This window comes from Lampetra planeri, chromosome 19 (assembly GCF_965212315.1).
Source record: "Lampetra planeri chromosome 19, kcLamPlan1.2.h2, whole genome shotgun sequence".
Taxonomy (NCBI): Eukaryota; Metazoa; Chordata; class Hyperoartia; order Petromyzontiformes; family Petromyzontidae; genus Lampetra; species Lampetra planeri.
Genome location: NC_136125.1, coordinates 2,939,458 through 2,962,309, shown reverse-complemented (window position 1 = coordinate 2,962,309; position 22,852 = coordinate 2,939,458). Strand labels below are relative to the sequence as shown.

The 22,852-nt window shown below is 42.1% G+C and overlaps 2 protein-coding genes across 9 annotated transcripts in view; both read right to left on the bottom strand.

The window, feature by feature from the left end:
- Nucleotides 1–9,285, bottom strand: part of MSL3 (MSL complex subunit 3) — a 35,119-nt gene extending 25,834 nt beyond the window's left edge. Inside the window, exons 1-6 of one of the 8 annotated variants that reach the window (XM_078602749.1) lie at nucleotides 9,018–9,285; nucleotides 8,447–8,529; nucleotides 5,784–5,879; nucleotides 2,551–2,651; nucleotides 1,001–1,089; nucleotides 624–749 (exon numbers count right to left, since the gene is read on the bottom strand). In XM_078602749.1, the coding sequence (XP_078458875.1) occupies nucleotides 624–749; nucleotides 1,001–1,089; nucleotides 2,551–2,651; nucleotides 5,784–5,879; nucleotides 8,447–8,529; nucleotides 9,018–9,122 (600 nt within the window). In that variant the 5' untranslated portion in view covers nucleotides 9,123–9,285. The other 7 variants (XM_078602742.1, XM_078602743.1, XM_078602745.1 and 4 more) reach the window with 7 other exon arrangements.
- Nucleotides 9,286–10,764: 1,479 nt separating this feature from the next.
- MID1 (midline 1) overlaps nucleotides 10,765–22,852 on the bottom strand; it is a 72,455-nt gene continuing 60,367 nt past the window's right edge. The window contains exon 11 of the mRNA XM_078602736.1: nucleotides 10,765–17,071. Coding sequence (XP_078458862.1) covers nucleotides 16,720–17,071 — 352 coding nt within the window. The 3' untranslated portion in view covers nucleotides 10,765–16,719. The remainder of the gene's footprint in view (nucleotides 17,072–22,852) is intronic.

Here is a 22,852-nt window from a genome sequence, read left to right as displayed (position 1 = left end):
ACGGCTACTTGCGTTGTGGCCGAAACGTCGTGATAATTGTATTTTATTATGTTTTATTTTTATTATTTTATTATTTCCCTTCTACGTGACTTTACCGAAAGAACCAAGAAGACGCTAAAAGACGTACAGCACAAAGGCAAGCACTATCAGAGTAATGAGAGCTCGGGGTGAGCAGCTACATCATGGGATCTCCTTTGCCAGTACCAAAATATGAGCATAGGTTTTCCCCTTTTTTCTGGCTACAAAACAGGTGTTAAGATGTTAATACACCAGCTGTACATAATATTATTTTAGGGCTTTCAGCACCATTTGTGATCAGAGCAGAGTGGAAGTCCGATTTGGACTTTCACAGACCCAATAAAATTTGATGCTACTCTTTCAGATCTGGCATTGGATTTTAATGCCAGGTTTCTTCCTCAGGCCAGACTTCTACCACATCATCAGCATTTATTTCTCAGGGACGGTGGACTGCGGGCAGTGAAAGTGCCCTCTGGATTTGTGGATCCCGTTAAGAGGGCAGTGTTGAGCGTCACACTTTTTCTCTTTCCCCAGAGTTTTCTCTACAAAACCATTTAAATGAAGCTTCGACATCCAGACAATATGGTTCTGAGCAGCTTACCCACCTTCTTACGCTTGTTGATGAGAAAGCAGTCCTCTTCCAGCTGCTTCTTCAGCGACTCCGGAATCTCGACGACAATTGATTTCGTTTTGGATTCCTCCCTGTTTTTGTCTTCCTCATTACCCACTGCCTGCAAGGGTGATAACAGTTAAGGAGCATCTAAGGCAGGGGTCGTCAACCAAAATAACAAGAGACACTTTTTTCGAATTCGGTACAAAACTCAATATTTCAAGAGCAGCAATGCATGTGAATACACACATACATAACGTCACGAAGAAGTCTGTAAAGAGCTGCATGCGGCTCTAAAGCCGCAGGTTTCAGACCCCTGATTTAAGAGAAAAACCCTAACCCGACACAATATTAAGGGGCACTGACACTCACATTCATATCCAAAACATTCTCATCCTCGTCACTGCTGTCCTCCTCCTCCTCGCTTGCATCCTCTTCCACGTCCGAGCTGCTGCTGAATGCTGCAGAGGCAATGATCTAGTCAATGCCTCTCTGACACGTTTGTGATTGTACAGTTCTCAGGAAATATGCTTTCTGAAATATGTAAAAAATTATTTTATGTATGTTTGTCTGCACCTCACGTGCATATATGCATAAAGTTATATAATACAAACAACGTAAACCAGCCGGCAAGTGCCATAGTGGAGTGCTCGACTCGCAAAAATGAAAATCCCAGCCATAGGACGACTTATCCCATCGTCTCCCAAGGATTAAAAAAAAAATTGTCGTAAATAAAGAATGGTTATCACGTGCCGGAATTATCTACGAGTCCAGGAATGTGTAACTTCCACTATTGGCTCAGTGGAGATAACAAAAGATAACAACTGTAGCACGTTCTCTTCATCGCGCTTATGCAGACTTAACTTGACTGTAATGCATTATTCATAAAGATATGCTCTTATGATGTTCACTTTTGAAAAACAATCCTTTCAAGTTTATTCTTACTAAAAAGGACTATTTAGTTGTTTTTCGCAAGAACTAAAGAGTTAAATATCACTTGGATTCTGTACTTTCAGGAACCCAAGGATCCTTACTAGGCTGTTTTAAGGCTAAAATTACACCAATTCAGCAATAAAAAGCAAGCACCTCGGGGCTTATGTATAATTATCCTAATTGTAACCAAACAGTGGGTGGCTGCAGTATTTTTGAAGGTCAGAGCTTAATTTTGAAAGCCACATGGTTCTTTATCAGTTCCCCACAGCTACTGTGCCCTTTCTCTTAAAAGCAACTTGACCCCTTGTCGGTGCCTAAGCTCATTTCATGTTTCCCATCCGCACCTCTTTCAAGTCTGAATTGAATGTCACACTACACAGGTGGCAATGTGCATGCAAACTATAGCCAGTGCTGGGATCACCAATTAACCATTTTGGCCAAGACGACGTCCCGTAAAACAGTCTCTGTGTCTCGGTAGCTCTTGCACGAAAAAATAGTGGCTTGATCAACTGTCACGTTGAGTTAAAATATGGTAGGCCATTCATATACTCTAAGACTTCCTATATCAGGGATAACACATTTATGAGATGTATTCACTTATAATGCATTTTACGTGAACAAACTGTTACGGACATAATAATTGTAAAATGTAGGCCAGCTGACTAACTCCATGAGTGTATTGATTAAAGCTACATTAACATGAGGTAATTTATTTAACAATCTCTAAATCCCTATGGTTTCATAACAGTTTGCATGCAGAACGAGTACTCAATAAGTGGAGGCTGGGTAGAAATCTGAATTTTAAGATTGTGAGTTCAAAGTCTGGTTAGGGTAAACTCAGCTCATTATCACCTCCAGAGTCAATACATTTTAGTAGCACTATTTAGCACAAGCTCTTGTTATAAAAGTATCCTATTTTCACTATTGGATCACAACCAACAATTGTGCAATGTACATATTTGTGTGTGTGCAGTGGGTAGGATAATTACAGGCTTCCTCTTCTTCTTGAAATTCAGCATCAGTTGCCACATTTTTGAGCACAGAATCAACACCAGGGACGTGGCAGCGTCTCTTTTTCCCCTTCTTTCTCCTGCGGGGAATAGAAATCCTGTAAGCATGGCTTCTCAAGAACTTAGGCATGGCTGTAAACCAGGCACGTACCATTGCAGGGGCATTAAATTACATTTCATGTTAAAGTCAATGAGCCAGCATAGAGGCAACTGTGTACAAGTACTCATGCCATAGAAATGTAAGCCAGATTTCTACTTACTGACTTCACAGGCTCAACACCAACTTACAATGAACACCTTGTGCATTCTGTCGTGTAGAAGATAAACAATCAAATGTGATTGTTGAAATTTTTATTATGGATAATTAGGTAAATTAATAAACAGGTGTCTGTTTCATTTCCAAAATAAAAACATTTAACTCGCTGATAATGGACCTTCCAGGCCAATATATTCGAACAGAAGATGTTTAATCAAAACAAACAGTAAAATTTGTTTATATGCTATCAAGGTGCATTCATCGGGGAAAACACATTGGTCAACAAATGAAATGTAAATTTTTTGGCAATCCATCAAATATCTTTCCCGTTTGTTTATTATCTGGCTTGGAAGGTCAGTGGGAGAGCGAGCGGCTCACAATCCGAAGGTTGCAACTTCTAATTCTGAGGTCCAAAAGATGAGTACCTCAATGCTCAATTGAGCAGGTAACCTCTTTGGCTGGATTTTTGTTTATTATTGATTAGCATATAACTATATTACTGTAATGTACAGCTATTTTTTCATAGTGGTTCTGGACCATAGTGGGTGATTGAAGGAGAGGAACCCTGGACCAGATCAGACATCACTTGCCATCACTTGCCACTGGTGTTAGCTTCGGCCAGGAATCAAACTGAGATTGCTAGGTTCACAGCAGAGTGTGCGAACCACTGCACCACCACTACCCCCCCCCATAACACCGGGTTAAACTTGGGCACAGTTCCAACATATGTACATGTGGAGCCCTTTGTCTATCCATTGCTGACGAGGGCTTTCCGATGGCATGGAAGCTGTGGGGGCTATTTGGCCACACTTCTCCATCGTTAGCCACACCGCAGAATTTTTTTTAACAGGTCCGACGCTGCTGATGAGCTGCACTAAGCTCGTTAGTGCATGTTGGTGCAGGCCCGGAGGGTGCATATAATTGGGTAATAGGGATCTTTCATAACATACTAGCGGGAAGTACCCGGCATTGCCTGGGCAAAAAAAATATTTAAAAACTTCTCTTAAAAACCTTACATATACATACACACATACTAAGTTGTTGTGAAAGCCCGGTGGGCCGATTGTCCATTTCTCCACCAACAAAATAAAATTATAAGAGGCTTGCACAAGTGGGGGGGGTAAATGGTTGATCGAAAAGGTTTCTGAAAATTGTCGACCCCCCCTCAAAAAATATATTTACCCCCGCGTAGGTATATATACCTACACACGCTACATACAACAGAGTAAGTAGTATCTATTGACTCTGTAGTTGTATGTACTGACTGTACAGCAGTATCTACTGAGCCAGTAGTAGCTACTGACTGTTTAGTAGTATTTACTGACTGTAGTAACTACTGACCAAAGTAGAATCTACTGGCCCTATAGTACTATCTACCAGAGGTGTGGACTCGAGTCATGCGACTTGGACTCGAGTCAGACTCGAGTCATGATTTTGATGACTTCAGACTCGACTTGGACTTGCCTCATCTTTGACTCGACTTGACTCGGGACTCGAGAGCAAAGACTTGAGACTTACTTGTGACTTGCACAACAATGACTTTGTCCCACCTCAGAGGTGTGGACTCGAGTCATGTGACTTGGACTCGAGTCAGACTCGAGTCACGATTTTGATGACTTCAGACTCGACTTGGACTTGCCTCATCTTTGACTCGACTTGACTCGGGACTCGAGAGCAAAGACTTGAGACTTACTTGTGACTTGCATAACAATGACTTTGTCCCACCTCTGCTATCTACTGACTGTAGGAGTAACGACTGACCGTAGTAATATTTACTGGCCCTATAGTACCTACCGACTCTATAGTAGTAACGACTAACTGTATTGTAGCATCTACTGACTCTATAGTAGTATCCACTGACTATAGTAGTAACTACTAACTCTATAGCAGTATCTACTCTCTATAGTAGTATCTACTGACTCTAGTAGCTACTGACTGTAGTAGTATCTACTGACTGTATAGTAGTATCTACGGACTGTAGCAATATTTACTGACTATAGTGGTATATACTGACTGTTTTAGTATCTACTAACTCTATATAGCAGTATCTACCAACTTGATAGCAGTATCTACTATCACTAGAACAGTGCATACCGACTGTGGTGGTACCTGCTTTAGCTACAACATTGCATACCGACTGTGGTGGATCCTGCTACCACTACAGCAGTGCATACCGACTTTGGTGGTACCTGCTTTCACTACAGCAGTGCATACTGACTGTGGTGTGACCTGCTATCACTACAGCAGTGCATACTGACTGTGGTGGTATCTGCTTTCACTACAGCAGTGCATACCGACTGTGGTGGTAACTGCTTTCGTGACAGCAGTGCATACTGACTGTGGTGGTACCTGCTATGATTAAGCAGTGCATACCGACTGTGGTGGTACCTGCTATCACCACAGCAGTGCATAGTGACTGTGGTGGTATCTGCTTTCACTACAGCAGTGGATACCGACTGTTGTGGCACCTGCTTTCAGTACAGCAGTGCATACTGTGGTGGTACCTGCTATGATTAAGCAGTGCATACTGTGGTGGTACGTGCTATGAGTGCATACTGACTGTGGTGGTACCTGCTATGATAACCACAGTGAATACTGACTGTGGTGGTACCTACTATGATTACAGCAGTGCAACCCCCGTGCAGCTTGAGCAGGACAGGGAAATAAATAAATAGCTATCACACAACAACGCTATTTTAACTAATTAGCCATACTAGCCTTACGGCGTGGTACCCAGCTAATTTTTGTTCACGTAAACCCCACGGTTCGCGAGCCAAATCCTTTGCAAGCGCGCGTATGCAGACAGACGGACAGACAAAAAAATGCCTTTTACAGGTTAGATATGCCGACACAATTTAAGACAATGTTTTTGTTTCATGGATGCTTTCTCCATCCCAGCCAAAGTGGTGAATAAACATTTTTTACAAAGGGAAATGCAACTCCTGGTTACACTTACATCTTGGCCACTGCTCTCTTGGCGAGGTTACGCTGTAGACGTCGGTTTTCTTCAGTATCTCTCAGCACGTGATCCTCTTTTGCCCATCGATCCCAGCTGCAAGCAACACACACCCAATTCACACCAATTGGATGGCGTTTATGCCAGTTGCATGCAATCCACACAAATTTCAAATAGAAGCATTCAGGAATATTAACCCTGCATAGTTTAAAAGTCACCATCATCATGTTGTCTATTCTTTGTTGGATGAAAGTCTCCCCACTGTGTCAGTGTTGGTCAAGGCGGATGTTTGACCATCCATCACCACACTGGTCAGCACAGGATGAAGCAAGCACATAATCTTGCAATTCGTTGAGTGATGTCTATGGGTGCCCATATCCTGTAACAAATCAAGTCTACCAGGCTCGCAAACTCCCTTAACCACATGAAAGCAGAGCCCCCTTTAAAAAGACAGAAACTAAAGTTTATCAAAATGCATGTTTTTCACCAGGCACTTATATTTAAGTACCTAACATATGAGTCAATTTATAGCATCTTACATACATGACTGAGATTCCATGTGCCAACTCAGTGCCCTGACCTCTGAGCCACCACCAAGCCAACTCGTAACTCATTTTAAAAAAGAAATGAGGAAGTTTGGTATAAAAATATAACCTTGATGTGCAATATAAACAGGTTGATCTTCTTGGTTCTTTCGGTAAAGTCACGTAGAAGGGAAGTAATAAAATAATAAAAATAAAACATAATAAAATGAAATAATTCTCACGACGTTTCGGCTACAACGCAAGCAGCCGTCTTCAGGTGAAGAATGAGACACTACCAAGCTAGGAGCTTATATATAAACTGGGTTGGAGGTGGAAGAGCGCCTTAACAAAAAAGAATGTGCATATGAAGAGGAATTTAGCATATTCATGGAAAATGCGTAGGTGGGCGGGGGGGGGGTTTCAAAGGCATATTATGCCCATGCATTATGCAGGATCAACAGCACCAAGGGGGGGTGCAGGGAGTAGCATTAACAAAGGAAAGGAATGTTATTGATATGTAGCTGCAGTTACTAAACAACCACGTAGAAAACTAAAGTATAAACTACATAAAAAACTAAAGTATAAACTGCATAGCACCATCAGTATACTTACTATACTCTACAATAAGCTGAGTTACTAACAGCAAGTAACACATTACAATTCTACGTCGTAAAAATTATATAATATGCTTCCATCTAAACTTTATTCTCTTACATCACACGAGCATATACCGTACTATATACTGCCATAGATAAACCCAACATTAAATTATATACTGTATTACTATAAACCACCCTATACCTTATACATTTCAACATAACACTATGTATTATTCTACCCACCCTAATGTGTATCGAAATGGTTTATTACGTCCTTCCAATGATTGCTAAGCCAGAATCCATCTTCTCGGTTAAAATTGTCTCTGTGTTTGTATATGTGGATCGCCTCATGAACGAATCTCTCATGATAGCCAGATGGCTTGCAGAGAACCTCTGTCTTGGAGAAGTCAATGTCATGTGAGCCCACTGAGTTGTAACAGTGATCTGCCACGGCTGAGGTGTTTGTCCTACCGTGTTTCAGGTCAGCTTTATGTTCACGGATGCGGTCCGAGACATGTCGTTTGGTTTCCCCAATGTAACTGCTACCACAGAGGCAACTTAGTTTGTAGACACCAGGGTACTGTATGTCTGGAACCACATCTTTTACAGACGGTACCAGATCACGGATTTTATGTACTGTATTGAATCGGACCTGGATCTTGTGTTTAATCAGGATTATTTCATTTTATTATGTTTTATTTTTATTATTTTATTACTTCCCTTCTACGTGACTTTACCGAAAGAACCAAGAAGATGAATCCCTGCAGTCACGAAAGCTTTAAATCGAAATAAACAGGTTGCTTTGTAGCCCTATTATTTAGACAATCTCCTGCATGTTTTGAGTACTACCTTTCATTATGTATCACAAAATCCAAGTAGGGTGTATGGCAGTGTTGTTCATTGCAAGGCCCGCGGGCCACTGGCGGCCCCTGGTAGCCTTTAGTGCGGCCCCTGACAATACACAACACTTCTGAAAACACCACCCCCATCGTCGCCATGCTGTCAACCCATAATGGATTCAAATGTATGGCGGCCCTCACGCGGATGATGCCTTATCGGTGAAAGCGCCCCCAACCCACTCCCTGAAAATGAGTGAAGAACACCGGTGCACGGTGTGTGGGTCTCGAGCTGCTGCTGGTAACGAGGTCGCAGGTGACCAGGAGATGACTTGGGTTGCGGCTGATTCTTGCACTCAACGTCCTGGGGTCACATTATCAGCATTTGCCTTCCTGCGCATTTAGAAATGTAGTTTGGCTCAGGTGTTTTTGTTTCCTTCCAAGCAAACACTGTACTTTAGTTGCGTCCAGTTAGCAAGTTAATATTCACCTACGTTGTATTCAATTCCAATGAGGAAAGCTTTGAAGGTTGTGTTTAGATCACGCGACGGGGAACATACGATTACAAATAACAGAAACACACTTTCCCTCACGTCAACATCAATTAACTTCGCTCCATTATTCGAAAGTCGGATGGAAAGGAGCTGCGATGGTCCGAAATGTGTTTTTGCAACTACGTTTAGTTGCAGCAGATTTGCGTGCACCTTCGATTCCAACCGTTGAAATGGATGAGATATTCAGGAATCTTCCTCCCTTTGTCATCCTTCCCAACATCTACATCCACCACCTACAAACACGCGAAAGGCAGAGAACCATACACCATGTAACATTCACCCGTGCGTAGGAACAAATGTTTCGGCACCTGAGCAATACGATAACGAGCAAAACACACGACGTTAATAGCAACTGGATTGCACCTGCCGGGAGCACAACCACGTGGCAGCGCTCAGGTAAAATGCCGTTCAGCAATCGAGCTCGAAGCACTCCACCCCTCTCCCCCTGCTGGCTGCCACGAAGCAGCCTATGTCACCTGTTACGCAAGGCGGGTCGCCCATCCAAAAACCACTGCCCAGGGTCAACCCCGCTTAGCTTCCGAGCTGTGACCCCGGGGGCTGGCGCGCACCATTGAGGGCGGTTCGGTCACAGTCAGTGGAAGCACGAAGCACACTGAACGCCCCCACCCCCCGATGCCCAGACGCTGCAGTGTTCAATCTGAAGAAACGAGGGTGAACCATCATCCTCGCCTCCTCCTCATCATCATCATCCGCCTCTAACCTTGGCGTCGTAGAGAACTCGCGCTTTGGTCGGGTCGGGCTCGAAGCACAGCACGCGTTCCCCCTTCTGAAACTTTAATTTCACGCCGCCGCGAGTGGTGGTCATGCTAGACAAGGGGAGCCGCCCTCCCGAGCCTCGGGCACCATCACACGGCCAGCGCCAGCAGGGCCACGGACGCCTCCTGCTGCTGCTGCAGCGCCGCCACGGACACGGCGACGGCTCGCAACTTCCCGCCCGCCATCTTGCTACACCCCCCGCTCCTCTCCAGCCAGCCGCCGACAGACGACCAATCGCAAGCTGTATCGGTAGCCACGTGCGCTGTCCGAGCCAATCGGTGCAGCCGGCAGTACAAAGATGGCACACCGGTTGTGGGGCAGAGCCCTGTACCAAGATGGTGGCGTGTTTGTATGGAGGGGGACCGTACCAAGATGGCGGACCGATTGTGGTGAACCCCGTACCAAGATGGCGCCACAACCTTACGAATATTCATGAGTGGCTGCAAGGCGGGGGGGGCTGTGGGGAGCGGTGGTGCAGCGTTTGGCGCGCTCTGCTACCAACCCAGTTGACGATTATCTTAACCGGTCCTTGGCCTCCCCTAGGTAGACTCAGCCAAAAATTAGTACCTGGTGCGGTGTGTAAAATCGTCGCCACTCCGGCGTGGTGCTGGCCAACCCCCCCCACCCCCCTTGTGTACCGTTTCGGCCTTCATAGGAGCTTGCTAACATCACTTGTCCAAACAACCTAAGTCTATGGGGCCGTCCATAAATTACGTCACGCACCTGGGGGGGGGAGGTCCGACATTTGTGACGATGGGGGGGGGTTGAGAAATGTGACGTCACATCAAAAAGCGCAACTTTAAATATAGAATTGTTATAACACTCATTTGGATAAATTTTAATTATTAACTATTTGATTATTTATATTTACTAAGGTCACCTTTTATTTATTCCATGAAGGAGCATTTTGCTTCTCCATGGGAGAATGGAGAAGCATACATTTTGAAAAAGTTTTTAATGATTGTTATTAAACATCTTGATTCTAATTACTCTACCAGGGCTTTTCATTCTGTGGAATGAATATATGATTGATATAATTGTACTCTGCATTTTGCTTCGTTCTATTACAAACTTTCAAGTATTTTTTTATAGTTATAATTACTTTTAATATTTTATAATCATAAGATAATTTCAAAATAAAATTCTGAACATCTACAGAACCAAGGAGATAAATCCCTACAGTCACGAAAGCTTTAAATCGAAATCTGCAGTTTTAGTTAGACGTGAATTTTATGCTAAATTTAAGCTTTCCAACGCCTCCTTTTTACAACATCAGAATGCAGCGCCACATTAAACACGCACTACAATGACAATAGTTTAAAGCGATTTGAAGGATGTTTTATATTCAAAATGGAATATGGTTTGGGGGGGGGGGGCAGAGCTTTGTGACGTCATATTTGAGGTGAGGGGGGTCTGACTTTTTGTGACGCCGTGTGACGAGGGGGGGTCAAAAATCGTCCAAAATCGCGTGACGTCATTTATGGACGGCCCCTATACGGGGGATTTTTTTTTTAAATCTTACTCTTTGGTTCTTTCGCTAAAGTTATGTAGAAAGAAAATTAATTAAATAATAGAATAACGACGTTTCGATTGCAACATAAGCAACCGTCATCATGTAGAACTAAATTTGAGGGAAAGACAAAACACAGACACGGAGACACAGCAATACGATTCTTATTTTGTGATGAGAGACTTATTTCGTGTTGGTGTAAATCTTTAATTCAGAATAACTACAGTATGAGGGTGCACCCATATATTGCTACATTTACAATATATTCAATTGTGACGAAACAATATACAAACTGCCATCAGAAGCGTCAATGTAGTCTTTAGTGCAATTTCACATTAGATATTATGACAAATTCATAGATTATAAAAGTTGAACAGAACCTCTTTGCCTAAATACAGAATCCAAATGCCCTTTTCAAATACGTGTATAGCATTGAGTGTCCGCCCTCGGATTGCCACCTCTTGACGTACAAAACACCAATATGTATGGGAAGAATAATATCTCAATATAAGCAAAGGGTATAGCTACAGAGTAAATTATCATATTATCTGGCTGCTATAAATTTATACACGATAATCCACTTTGTTGAGCTATAATGTGGCCATGTTGCCTCTGAAAAGAACCAATAGCTAAGTGGGCTTTATCTGGTAAAATGAAAAGAGTTTCGTTTTAGTTTACCTATTTGTTTTTAGTGATTTGCTTACCTTTCCTATACTTTGCACTCCTATAGTTTTTTTTGTATTGTTGTAAATTTCTGACACACTCGTACTGGATATCTGTGAAAAAGAGCTTCATAGCTCATCGGATTTCTCCAGGATAAATAAAGATTATTATTTTGAAATGCATCGTCTTGAGTGGTATATTATTATTCAAATGAATAAACCTGGGGTTTTTTTTGTCCTGGGAAGACGTACACATTTCCCAGGACAGCTGTCTCTTTTAAAAAGAGAATGAATTCTGGAAAACCAGGACAGATGTGCAAATCCACCATTGCTTTAAACCAAATTTCATATTTTAAACTTTAATGTACAGAGCAACCCTATCTTCGTAACATAAACTTGGTTTGTAAACTTTGGTCTATTGGCATGACTCCAGTCTTGCTTGTAATTTTCCATCCATTCCTATACAAGCTGGATACATTCATCTGTATTATGGCTGACAACGTAGGCTCACTGGGGTGTGCTCCAAGGACCCAAGTATGAGAACCACAGCTCTGTTGTAGCAAAACTCGTAACATGCATCAAACCCTGGCGATGGTGCGTCTATTTTCCCCACTTCACTCTTACGTATATGTGTTAAGTATTACAGTGATTCATAATGAAAAGTGACAGTGGCATTACTCAACGAGTAAATCATTATTACATTTATGCAAGTGAATCTTATGCTAAAATATAAGTGATCACATAAAATGATGCATTATACTCATACTCTACTAAAACTATATAGGAACTATTATATTTTGCGATATTAATACAATTATTTGAATGACACCACATTTTACTTACTGTTGCTATAGTGCAGCACATTTTATGCAAAAAATATTCCTGGTAAATTACAAAAGTGACCTTCATTACATTTCATAAATATACAAATAATGCAATCCGTTCCATATATCTAATTAAGATCAATATCCATAGCTTAAATTGCACTCCAGAAATCTAAAATCAATCAATATTTCTATCCTACACCTTGTCACCAGTACCCGTTTGGTGGGTATGGTTGCTTGGTTTCTGCAAGGGCTGGTATGGGACAAAATCCAGCAAGGGACCACGGAACTCGGAAAAACATGCTTGGGCCCTGAGATGCAGAAAAGATCCTTATAAACTATGTTTTAATACAATACCATGACTAATGGGGGGGGGGGGGGGGCAGTGGTTAGCACACCGTTTCATGAACCCCATAGCCAGAGTTAATTTTAAAATCGAACATTCCACCCTCCCTTCACTAACTCGCAGAGGTGTGGACTCGAGTCATGTGACTTGGACTCGAGTCAGACTCGAGTCATGAATTTGATGACTTGCGACTCGACTTGGACTTGCATAACAATGACTTTGTCCCACCTATGAGATGTGGACTCGAGTCATGTGACTTGGACTCGAGTCAGACTCGAGTCATGAATTTGATGACTTGCGACTCGACTTGGACTTGCATAACAATGACTTTGTCCCACCTCTGCTAACTCGCACTAAACATCGTAGTGGAGTATGGCCAAACAATTCCCATGACTGGTATGATGTGGGAAGGCCTTCATCCAACAGTGGATTGACAAAGGATTGTAATTGTGTTTTTGCCACGACCATAGTATGGTATTACTATGCTGTTGCACACATCCACACACCACCAAGTTCATGCATTCTCAGATTTAAATTCGTGAATGTTATTATCGAGAAGTGCATCATCTATAGTAAATTTGATATTTTTTTACATTAACGATCGTTTATTTTAAAGTGTCATGTTATATAAAAAAAAACTGTGATAGAGCCAATGTAATCCGAACTACACTACAGAAACTGCAAATACAAATAAAGCACATGCCACGAATTGGGCATTGAAAATGGCCACGTCACGGTGCAAAAGCGTGTAAAAGCTGTCAAGGCCATGCATGCATTCAGGCGTTATACAGTACTTGAGAGTGGCCCTTGACCAACACTGATGTGGTTCCTGCACCCATCCACCTACATTATTTAAACCCTCTGGCTACTTTCCGAGGTGTGCCCTTTTGGACTTTTTCTTTTATATTCTGGCACTCACAACATCCACACCATCTGTTAACAGATCGGCACCCTGAGACACCAGCGATAGCTGCCGAGATAAAAAAAAATGTAACATGCATCTTTGTTTAGTTTGTTTTATATACGGTGCGCTTTTCCCCACGAGTCAAAATTAATCTAACAAACAGCGATGAGTTTGTTGTCCTCAGGCTGTGTAATTTTTCAAGAGGCAATGAATGATAACATTCATGGCGCCTTTGCATCTGTCCTTTGTTTTAGAATGTTTCCAGATGCAACAAGGCAAAGTTTAAATGTGGATACAGATTGTGAATGTTTAATGCCACGCCTGCGATGAATTACAGCTTTAATCTTTAATTACGACTGAAAAGTAACCTTGGGTTGTTACATTGAAGAGCACTGCATTATCCATGGCCTACTCTGGGTGTGGCTTTTAGTTTTCAAGTTTAGTTTTCCAAATGCATTCCAACCTGCTCTCGCCCACCTCATTTCATAATTTGTATCCCTGCTGACCACCAATACCTGCCATAGGTGCACATTTTCTGTCCCTCCAGCAGATAATTTCATTTCAATATCTAATCAATGTATATTACCTGCTATGACATGCATCATATACATGGACACTGAAGAATAAGTACACTGAGAGACAGGATTGCATGGATCAGAGAACAAATACAAGTTTTAAGCTTTATGTCGGCCGTTAAGAAAAGTGGCCTTGGGTGGGACACATCACTCAATGGTGGTCGATATTAAGGAGTGGCAGCAAAAGGAGGGAACACCCTCGGGTTTGCGTTCTCCACGGAGATGGAGTGATGAGATCAGCTCATGTCCTGGAGCTACATGGATTGTTGCATTGCGAGACCACAAGAGATGGTGACAGCTTTCATCCAGCGTTGGATATTAGTTTATGGCTGTTGATGGTGATGACCCTCTGTGAAATATGGTCACTCAATTCTCCCCTGCATTTTGTGAATACATAGACTCTGAGTGTATGCCCGCCTTGTGCGTTAATGCACTGATATAGGTCAACTCTCTTGACATGTTGTTGACAATGAAAGAAGGTATAGACCAAATGTTATCTCTTGTAGTGAGATAGTGATGCGTAAATGCTTAAATGGGGCAACTTTATTCGTGGAATTGCAAAAGATAAAATATTTACTTCTTAAATATAGATTTTAACTGCACAGGGCATGTGTCTATTGATCCCAAATTGTAGTAATTAGCCAGAGGTAGACGGAAATGTTATTTTGAGTAAGCATGGGTTTGTGTGGATCGTAACTGCATAATTCAGTTGTACAGGTTGTGTCCTGGTTTTTAAAGATGCGTTTCACCTAAAGAGTATGGCTCTCCATGAATCAAATTAGTGGTGTGGTCACGAGATTGCTTGGAGCCCTGGGGAAAGCACTGCACAAACAAAATGTTATTCACCTGACAGTACTTGTTTTCGACTTACAAATGCACAACGGGGATTGACTAGGATTGCCGCAATAACTTTTCACAACACCACTTTTAAATATCACGAAATGTTAATTATTGCAATAACTTTGTAATTGTATTCAGTATTTGTATCGTCTTGTTTTTGTATATTGATGCACTTTAACCTCGAATGAAGATTGCTTGAAAGTTATTCGACTGCAGTTCGCTGAACATGTGCCTGCAATGAGTCTTGTAATCATTGTAACTTTACAATTAATAACATATTTTGTCAGAAAATTCAATACTTAACTAAGTAGAATGAGCAACGATAATATGGGTATGATGATATTTAGAAGAAAGGACAATACGATTAGTGTAGATCTCATATTGTACAATATATCATCGTTTCGCCATACTGTGGCAATCCTACTCATAGCACATGAAGTCATCGTAGCTTCCTGGGTGTGCCGATCTATGGAATGATAAGCACCCAGACATTATCATTTGTGCCTTAACATTCTGTTTATCAATTAATAATCTGAACTTGTCTCCTCAGACTTGAATATCCAAGGCTCGAAGTGTATTGCATGGGCAAATTTGAGCTATATGCTGCCACTGCAAACACATTAAATATTAACTCTATATTGAATATTACATATGTCCATTGCTGTATTGCTACAATGTGTCAACTCACAATTACAGTTGTCTTTAATCGCACATATCCATTGCAAATGAGTCATGTTGCCTCAGTTGGCTCTCACCAGCTTATAAATAAAGGTGTAATATAATTCACAATTATGATACCAAACAAAGCCACATTCTACGAATTCTCTCCTCGCAAAGTAAAACCACAAATGTCATGGGGGTTGTTGGATGAATACTTATGTTTGTACGCAGTCTGTACATGACGAAATTTCTTTTCAACATCGTTATTTGAGCGGCGTGTGACATGTCGGGCTCCTGTTGGCTGCGATGCAGTTTGCCAGTTGAGTAGATTCAATCCTCGTTTCGACCAACAATTCCACACGTGCGGTGATGTTTTCCCACGAGTAAAACAGAATTCTACGGCCTCATTTTATTATTCCAGAAACGTGCTTAATGTCTTGTTCAAGTGAGCTCGTGGGTTTTATGTTTGTTTACCAATGTTAAAACATATATAAATGTCTATTTTATGTTGTCATCCAAGCTTGGCATTCAGTCTTTGCATGCACGCCACTTTGTGTTCTTGACAGTGGTGGTCCCTTTTTAATCGTAAACGACAAAGTGGGCATGCAGCTGAATTGGTGAAGCATATCCATCGTTGTTGATAAACAGGTCAGGCAGCTGAACGGTTGAACAGTGATGCATCCAGGGATAACAAAGCTCTTTATTCTTGAAAGTTCGGAATGGTTGTGTCTGTGCCACAAACTAGGAATGTGTGCTAAACTTGTCCATCGGATGCTCTTGGGGAGAGTGGCTGTGGACACACCGGTGTGCTGTACAAGTAACTAATTGGCATGTTCTGTTTACGTAACAAACCTTACTAATTGGCTGTGTTGGGTAGTGGTGGGTTTCACGACATTTCTTTATTTATGCAATCTAACCCAAAAAAAACCTGTATTATGAACTATTAAACTATTTAAATTTTTCCAGGTAAGGCCCACTGAGCTATGTAGCTCTTTTTTCAGAAGCGACCTGGCCACAAATGATAGCTCAACGAAGTGGCTTATCACGTGAAAATTTATAGTGGCCAAACACTCTAAACGTATGTTGATCCTAAATCTGGAGGGAAACCCAGAGCACGCCGAGAAAAATCCACACGACCATGGGGAGCGCATGCAAACTCCAAATATACAGGCATCAGGGTTGGGATCGAACCCACGATCTCCTGCATACCAGGCGAGGTAGTTAACATCTCGCCACCGCGAGCTTGCCGAGCAACGATGGCGATGGCGTGGTGAATGGCCGTTCAACCGGCGTCTGGTCTTGGAGGGTAGCTGCCCAGGCCACACTCACTCGGGCATCTGGTCATCCTGGTCGATGTAATCGGGTACAGGAAGGCCAGTGAGCACGCTCATGGAGCGGTTCCACACGGCAAAGGTCGGCAGCACGGGCTCCACGAAGGAGATGGAGAGCGAGTGCAGGTGCTGCGCCGTGGCCGCATCGTAGAACGATAGCAGGCAGCCGTCGTAGTCGAGCAGCAGGCCCAGGCGCCGGAGGTGGGCTCGGGGCTCGAGCGCCGCCTCCTTGCCGTTGCCGCGCACCGCCCAGGAGTTGTTGCAGCGGCCCAGCACCCAGGACGAGGGGTTCTTGCCCATCCACTCGTGCTTGGGAGTGCTGTGGTAAGTGATGCCCACCGCGAACCTGCACAAGCCACATTGTTGGGTGGAGGGTGGGAGAATGAGAGAAGTCACGTGCCGTGAGGTCAAGGGAGAACCATAAGCCTCGGTGCAGCGTACACACGGGAGGTGGTACGCTGCTGTTAACCGGTGCTTTGCAGGGTAGGGTTTGTGGATTCAGAAGTAGATCTCGAAACTTCCCGACATCGAAATATATTTAAAGAAATAATTCAATGTTTATTTTCTCTGCCAAATATCCATGACATACTGTACTGTACCAATTTGCAGGGTTTCGAGGGGAGGAGGGGGTCAATCACCACCCATTGCCCCAGGCATTTGACAAATGGGCGTTTGACCTTGTGCCTGATGATTTTGAGTGTTTTCCGTTGATGCGTGGGGTTTTCTGGCTGCTCCAATTTGCTTCCACGTGCAAGCCATTTAAGGAATTGGCCAAACATCCCAGTGCATTAACCTTCTTTAAAAGTCTTGAGGCTTCACTTGCAAAATAAATCACATTCTTTTACATGCTCTTCACGCAACAACACCACACGTGTAGAAGTTAGGATATGGTACAATGCTGTAGCCTGTGCATTTGCTAAGGTGTACACATTGTATGGTTATTCAATGAAGGTAAATTGGATTACTGTATATCTGATTCAAGATAATATGGAAAATGTAAGATTTGGAATATAAAATTGCAGATTTTTTTTTAATAGTCCCATCCTGGGAAGTAGTCGTAGAACATAATTTTAAACCAAAAAACATTCCATTTAATATAAATAGACCCAAGCAAGAAACACAAATGTTTTCAGCCCATCGCTCGGCTACACAGATGCGTGCATATGAAAGATAGAATCTGACTGAGTTGCTCTTCGGAGTGAGGCTGTACTGAAGAGGGCTCTGCCATGTCATATTAACAAATGGACAAGCTGCATTAATCAGCCCGAGGGCTGAGAAGTGTGACAACAATATGCCTCCCTCGTACCACCTGTGTGGACACTTGAGTCCTGCAGGTTAACCCTCATGCTACTTTGTGAGATTTTATGGGTGTTGTGGTAGTCATCCTCTTGGTGTTCTCTCCTTTGGCTGCCACTCTTGTCGCCATTATCATGCATCGCCAATTATCCCTTCGAGCGGTGTATCCTGCCCAAACCCACTGACATTTTTAACAGCCAATATGACGTCCCTGATGTGTGTTTTTTCACTCATCCATGCGTTCCTCATTGTGTCTCTCAGTGTAGTTCTGATTATCCATCTCTTCACGCTTCTTTTCAGCTTTGTTTATTTTTTGTCAGTGTCCAAGTGTCTGATGCATTCACACACAGCAGACAATATCCAGTGATGGAATAATTTCAGCTTAAGGCACAATGGGTGTGCTGCTTTTCCATATCAAGATCAGTATTCAAAATGGACTCCACCATGCTTTTATTTGCCTCTATGCTATTACATTTAAATATATAATTATTAATTTGAAGCTTTCGTGACTGCAGGAATTCATACTCTTTAGTTATTTCGGTAAAGTCACGTAGAAAAATAATAATAGATCACGACGTTTCGATCGCCACACAAGCGATCGTCCTCAGGTGGGATAGAGAGCGATCGCTTGTGTGGCGATCAAAACGTCGTGATCTATTATTATTTTTCTACGTAACTTTACCGAAAGAACCAAAGAGTATAAATAATTATATTTTAAGGGTGGTAGAAGTAGTGAGTTTCTTTGGAAACAGAAATCAGAAGAGGAACCAATAACTGTGGTCATATAGCTCAGCTTTAAATGATATTTATTATTTGCAAAATAAGACATAACCTAACAAACTCGAATTGTTTTATTTAGTTACAAATGCAACGATTATCCACACAAATTAATAGACAATGTACACTTCACCTCTCAAACTATTTTCTTTTTATTTTACCAGGTAAAGCCCACTGAGCTCCATGGTTCTTTTTCAGAAGCGACCTGGCTATCAGAAATGATAGCTAAATGAAGTAGCTCATCACATGGACATTTTTAACAGCCAAATACTATAAACGCATGTTTATAATTTTGAAGAGAAAAACCGGAGGAAAAATCCACGTGACCACAGGGAGAGCATGCAAACCCCAAATATACAACAGGCATCAGGGTCGAACCCACGCCCTCGTGCAAACCAGACATCTCGCTACTGTGGCACCCTGTGTAATGGCCTCCTGGATTCAGCACGGCTCTCTCTTTGACGTACCCTGTGCACGCCGAGACCCATTCACGTGGCAGTGAGGCTCCACTCCGCACTGCGCATCGTGAGGTGGCTAGCACAGTGACGTTACGAGAGCACTGTGTGCCAGTGCTCGCGACCTTGGCTTTAATTTTTTTTATCATTAACGAAGCCTCCTTCTCTCACGATGAAGAGCTACAAAATGTATTACATTTATTTTCAGTGCTTATCTGCAGATATGAGGAGCCGCCCATAAGTGGCAGCAAAGTCGTCTATTATGCGTGTTTATGCGCGGGTGATTCGCCATAAAGTGGTCTAACAGAAATGCCACGTCTTGGCAGATAAAGAGGAGTCATATCTAGGTTGCCTTTTTGCCAGTATCAATGCATGAACAACAAGAAAAAGTTTGACCCTTTCTGGCAATGAAACAGGTGTTAAGATGTTCAGACACCAAATAGAGACCCTTTGCAAGGAATCAAGTCTGCATTAACCACATGTATGTGAAAAGTAAAACCTATTCTTATTTTTAATAAAAAGGAGTCACCTAGCCGCATATATCCATAAATTAATATATGCATATCTGACATTATTTTCATGAACAGGAATAATAGGATTACCTCTGCATGAATACTCCTGTGAGTATATGTGTATATTTAAAAGTTGGTAGGATCCAGTTCACCAGTAAGCTGAAGGAAATTTCTCAAAAGTGAATTTAACAATTAGATATCTCTTGCATGAAACTGCAAATTAGCTTTTCAGGAAAACATACAGCCAAGTCAGAATAAAATCCACGAATTCAGAATAAGTGTCACCTGATCCAGCTTCTTAAAGAGATGTCATGACAGCACAATAACAATTCGATTTAAACTAGATATTAACCATTACAGATGAGTATATCATATTCTATAATAACATGTATATATATTCTAATTCATCCCTGCCAATTATGAACACTGTACATTACTCTTTGGTTCTTTCGGTAAAGTCACGTTGAAAGAAAATAAATAAAATATTAATAGAATACGACGTTTCGATTGCAACACAAGCAAACATCATCAGGTACGAATGAATGAATGAGAAAACAAACATCTAACACAACAGCCAACATCCTACCTGGTTGATTACGTTCTTCCAAAGAATGCTCTCTGTGTGTGTCTGTGTGTGTTTAGCATTCTTGGCACAAGCGTCGTGGTGATGTCACCGCCACTTAGTGGCGAATGGCGGTTGTTGTTGTTGTTAGCATTCTTTGGAAGAACGCAATCAACCATGTAGGATCTTCTTGGTTATTTCGGTAAAGTCACGTAGAATGGAAATAATAAAATAATAAAAATAAAACATAATAAAATAATTCTCACGACGTTTCGGCCACAACGCAAGCAGCCGTCCTCAGGTGGAGAGCAGGTCTGTCGAGGAGACAGAGTCTGAATGACACACTCCTGGCTTAGAGCGACTATTTAAGCTGAGATGGAGGGGGGAAGGGCGCCTTGACAAAATAATTTGCATATCAAGAGGAATTTAGCATATTTATGGGAAATGCAGATATGCGATTAGTACTCCTTGTGAAATGCATAGGAGGTTTGGCGGGGGGTTTAAAGTCATTATGCCCGTGCATTATGCAGGATTAGCAGCATCAAAGGGAGGGGATAGGGGTAACATTAATAAAGGAAAGGAATGTTAATAGTATGTAGCTGCAGTAACTAAACCACCACGTAAACAACTAAAGTATAAACTACATATTTTTCGATTTAAAGCTTTCTACTATGTAGTTTATATAAAGTAGTTTATATGAAGTATAAACTACATAGTATGATCAGTATACTAAATATACTCTCCAATAAGCTCAGCTACTAACAGTAAGTAATACATTACAATTCTATGTCGCAAAAAATATAATATGCTTCCAGCTAAACTTTATTCTTTTACATCACACGAGTCTACACCGTACTATATACTGCCATAGACAACCCAACGTTAAATTATATAGTGTATTACTATACACCAGAGGTGTGGACTCGAGTCATGTGACTTGGACTCGAGTCAGACTCGAGTCATGAATTTGATGACTTGCGACTCGACTTGGACTTGCATAACAATGACTTTGTCCCACCTATGAGATGTGGACTCGAGTCATGTGACTTGGACTCGAGTCAGACTCGAGTCATGAATTTGATGACTTGCGACTCGACTTGGACTTGCATAACAATGACTTTGTCCCACCTCTGCTATACACCACCCTATACCGTATACATTGTACTATTACACTATGTATTATTCTACTCACCCTAATGTATATCACACTGCTGTATATTCACTATACAATTACGATACTATATATTAATTTGTACATTGTATTAAACATTACAATTTTATACTATTTATTATTATACAATCCGCTATACACTGTACCATTGACCGTCGCGTGAAAGATACTAAGATGAAGCAACGAAATATGTCAATGGGAGAGTAGTGGTAGGATACTTGCAGCGGAGCAAAGAATCCATTCCCTGCGGAGAATACAAGATATCAATGCCAGTGAGTGGAACGCGGTCTGAAAGTCACCGTAAACGTGAACACAATCAGTTAAGATCCGAAATAGTTTATTACGTCCTTCCAATGATTGCTGAGCCAGAATCCATCTTCTCGGTTGAAATTGTCTCTGTGTTTGTGTATGTGGATCGCCTCATGAACGAATCTTTCATGGTAGCCAGATGGCTTGCAGAGAACCTCTGTCTTGGAAAAGTCAATATCATGTGAGCCCACTGAATTGTAACAGTGATCTGCCACGGCTGAGGTGTTTGTCCTACCGTGTTTCAATTCTGCTTTATGTTCACGGATGCGGTCCGAGACATGTCATTGGGTTTCTCCAATGTAACTGCTACCACAGAGGCAACTTAGTTTGTGGACGCCAGGGTACTGTATGTCTGGAACCACATCTCTTACAGACGGGACCAGATCACGGATTTTATGTACTGTGTTGAATCGGACCTGGATCTTGTGTTTTATCAGGATATTGGAGATCTTTTTTGTGACCCCAGCAATGTAGGGTAAGGTGATGGTTTTTAAAGGCTCCTCAACATGATGCTTCTTGATGGTTGAAGTGATGGCTTTGCGGATTGTGTAGTCGGAGTAACCATTAGCCTTAAGAGCTTGGCGTACATATTTGAGTTCACTGGCAATGTGTTCCTGGTCGGAGATACATTGGGCTCTATGGTATAGAGTCTTGATGAGGGAATTCTTCTGGGATGGATGGTGGTGGGAATCCGGTTTTAGGTAAGCATCCGTATGGGTGGCTTTCCTGTAGACAGAGTGGCTCATTGAACCATCAGGTCTCCTTTTAATTAGGACATCCAAAAGGGTAGCTTGCCATCTTTTTTTACTTCTATGGTGAATCTGATGGCTGGGTGTATGGAATTGATGTGGTCAAGGAATTGGTCTAGAGCAGGCCGGCCATGTGGCCAGATGACAAAAGTGTCATCTACGTACCTCTTCCATAAGGTCGGGCGTAGAGTGGCAGTCTGGATGGCGTCAGTCTCAAATTTCTCCATGAAAACGATGGCTACAACCGGAGATAGGGGGGAGCCCATTGGGGTGCCCTCAGTTTGTTTGTAGAAAGT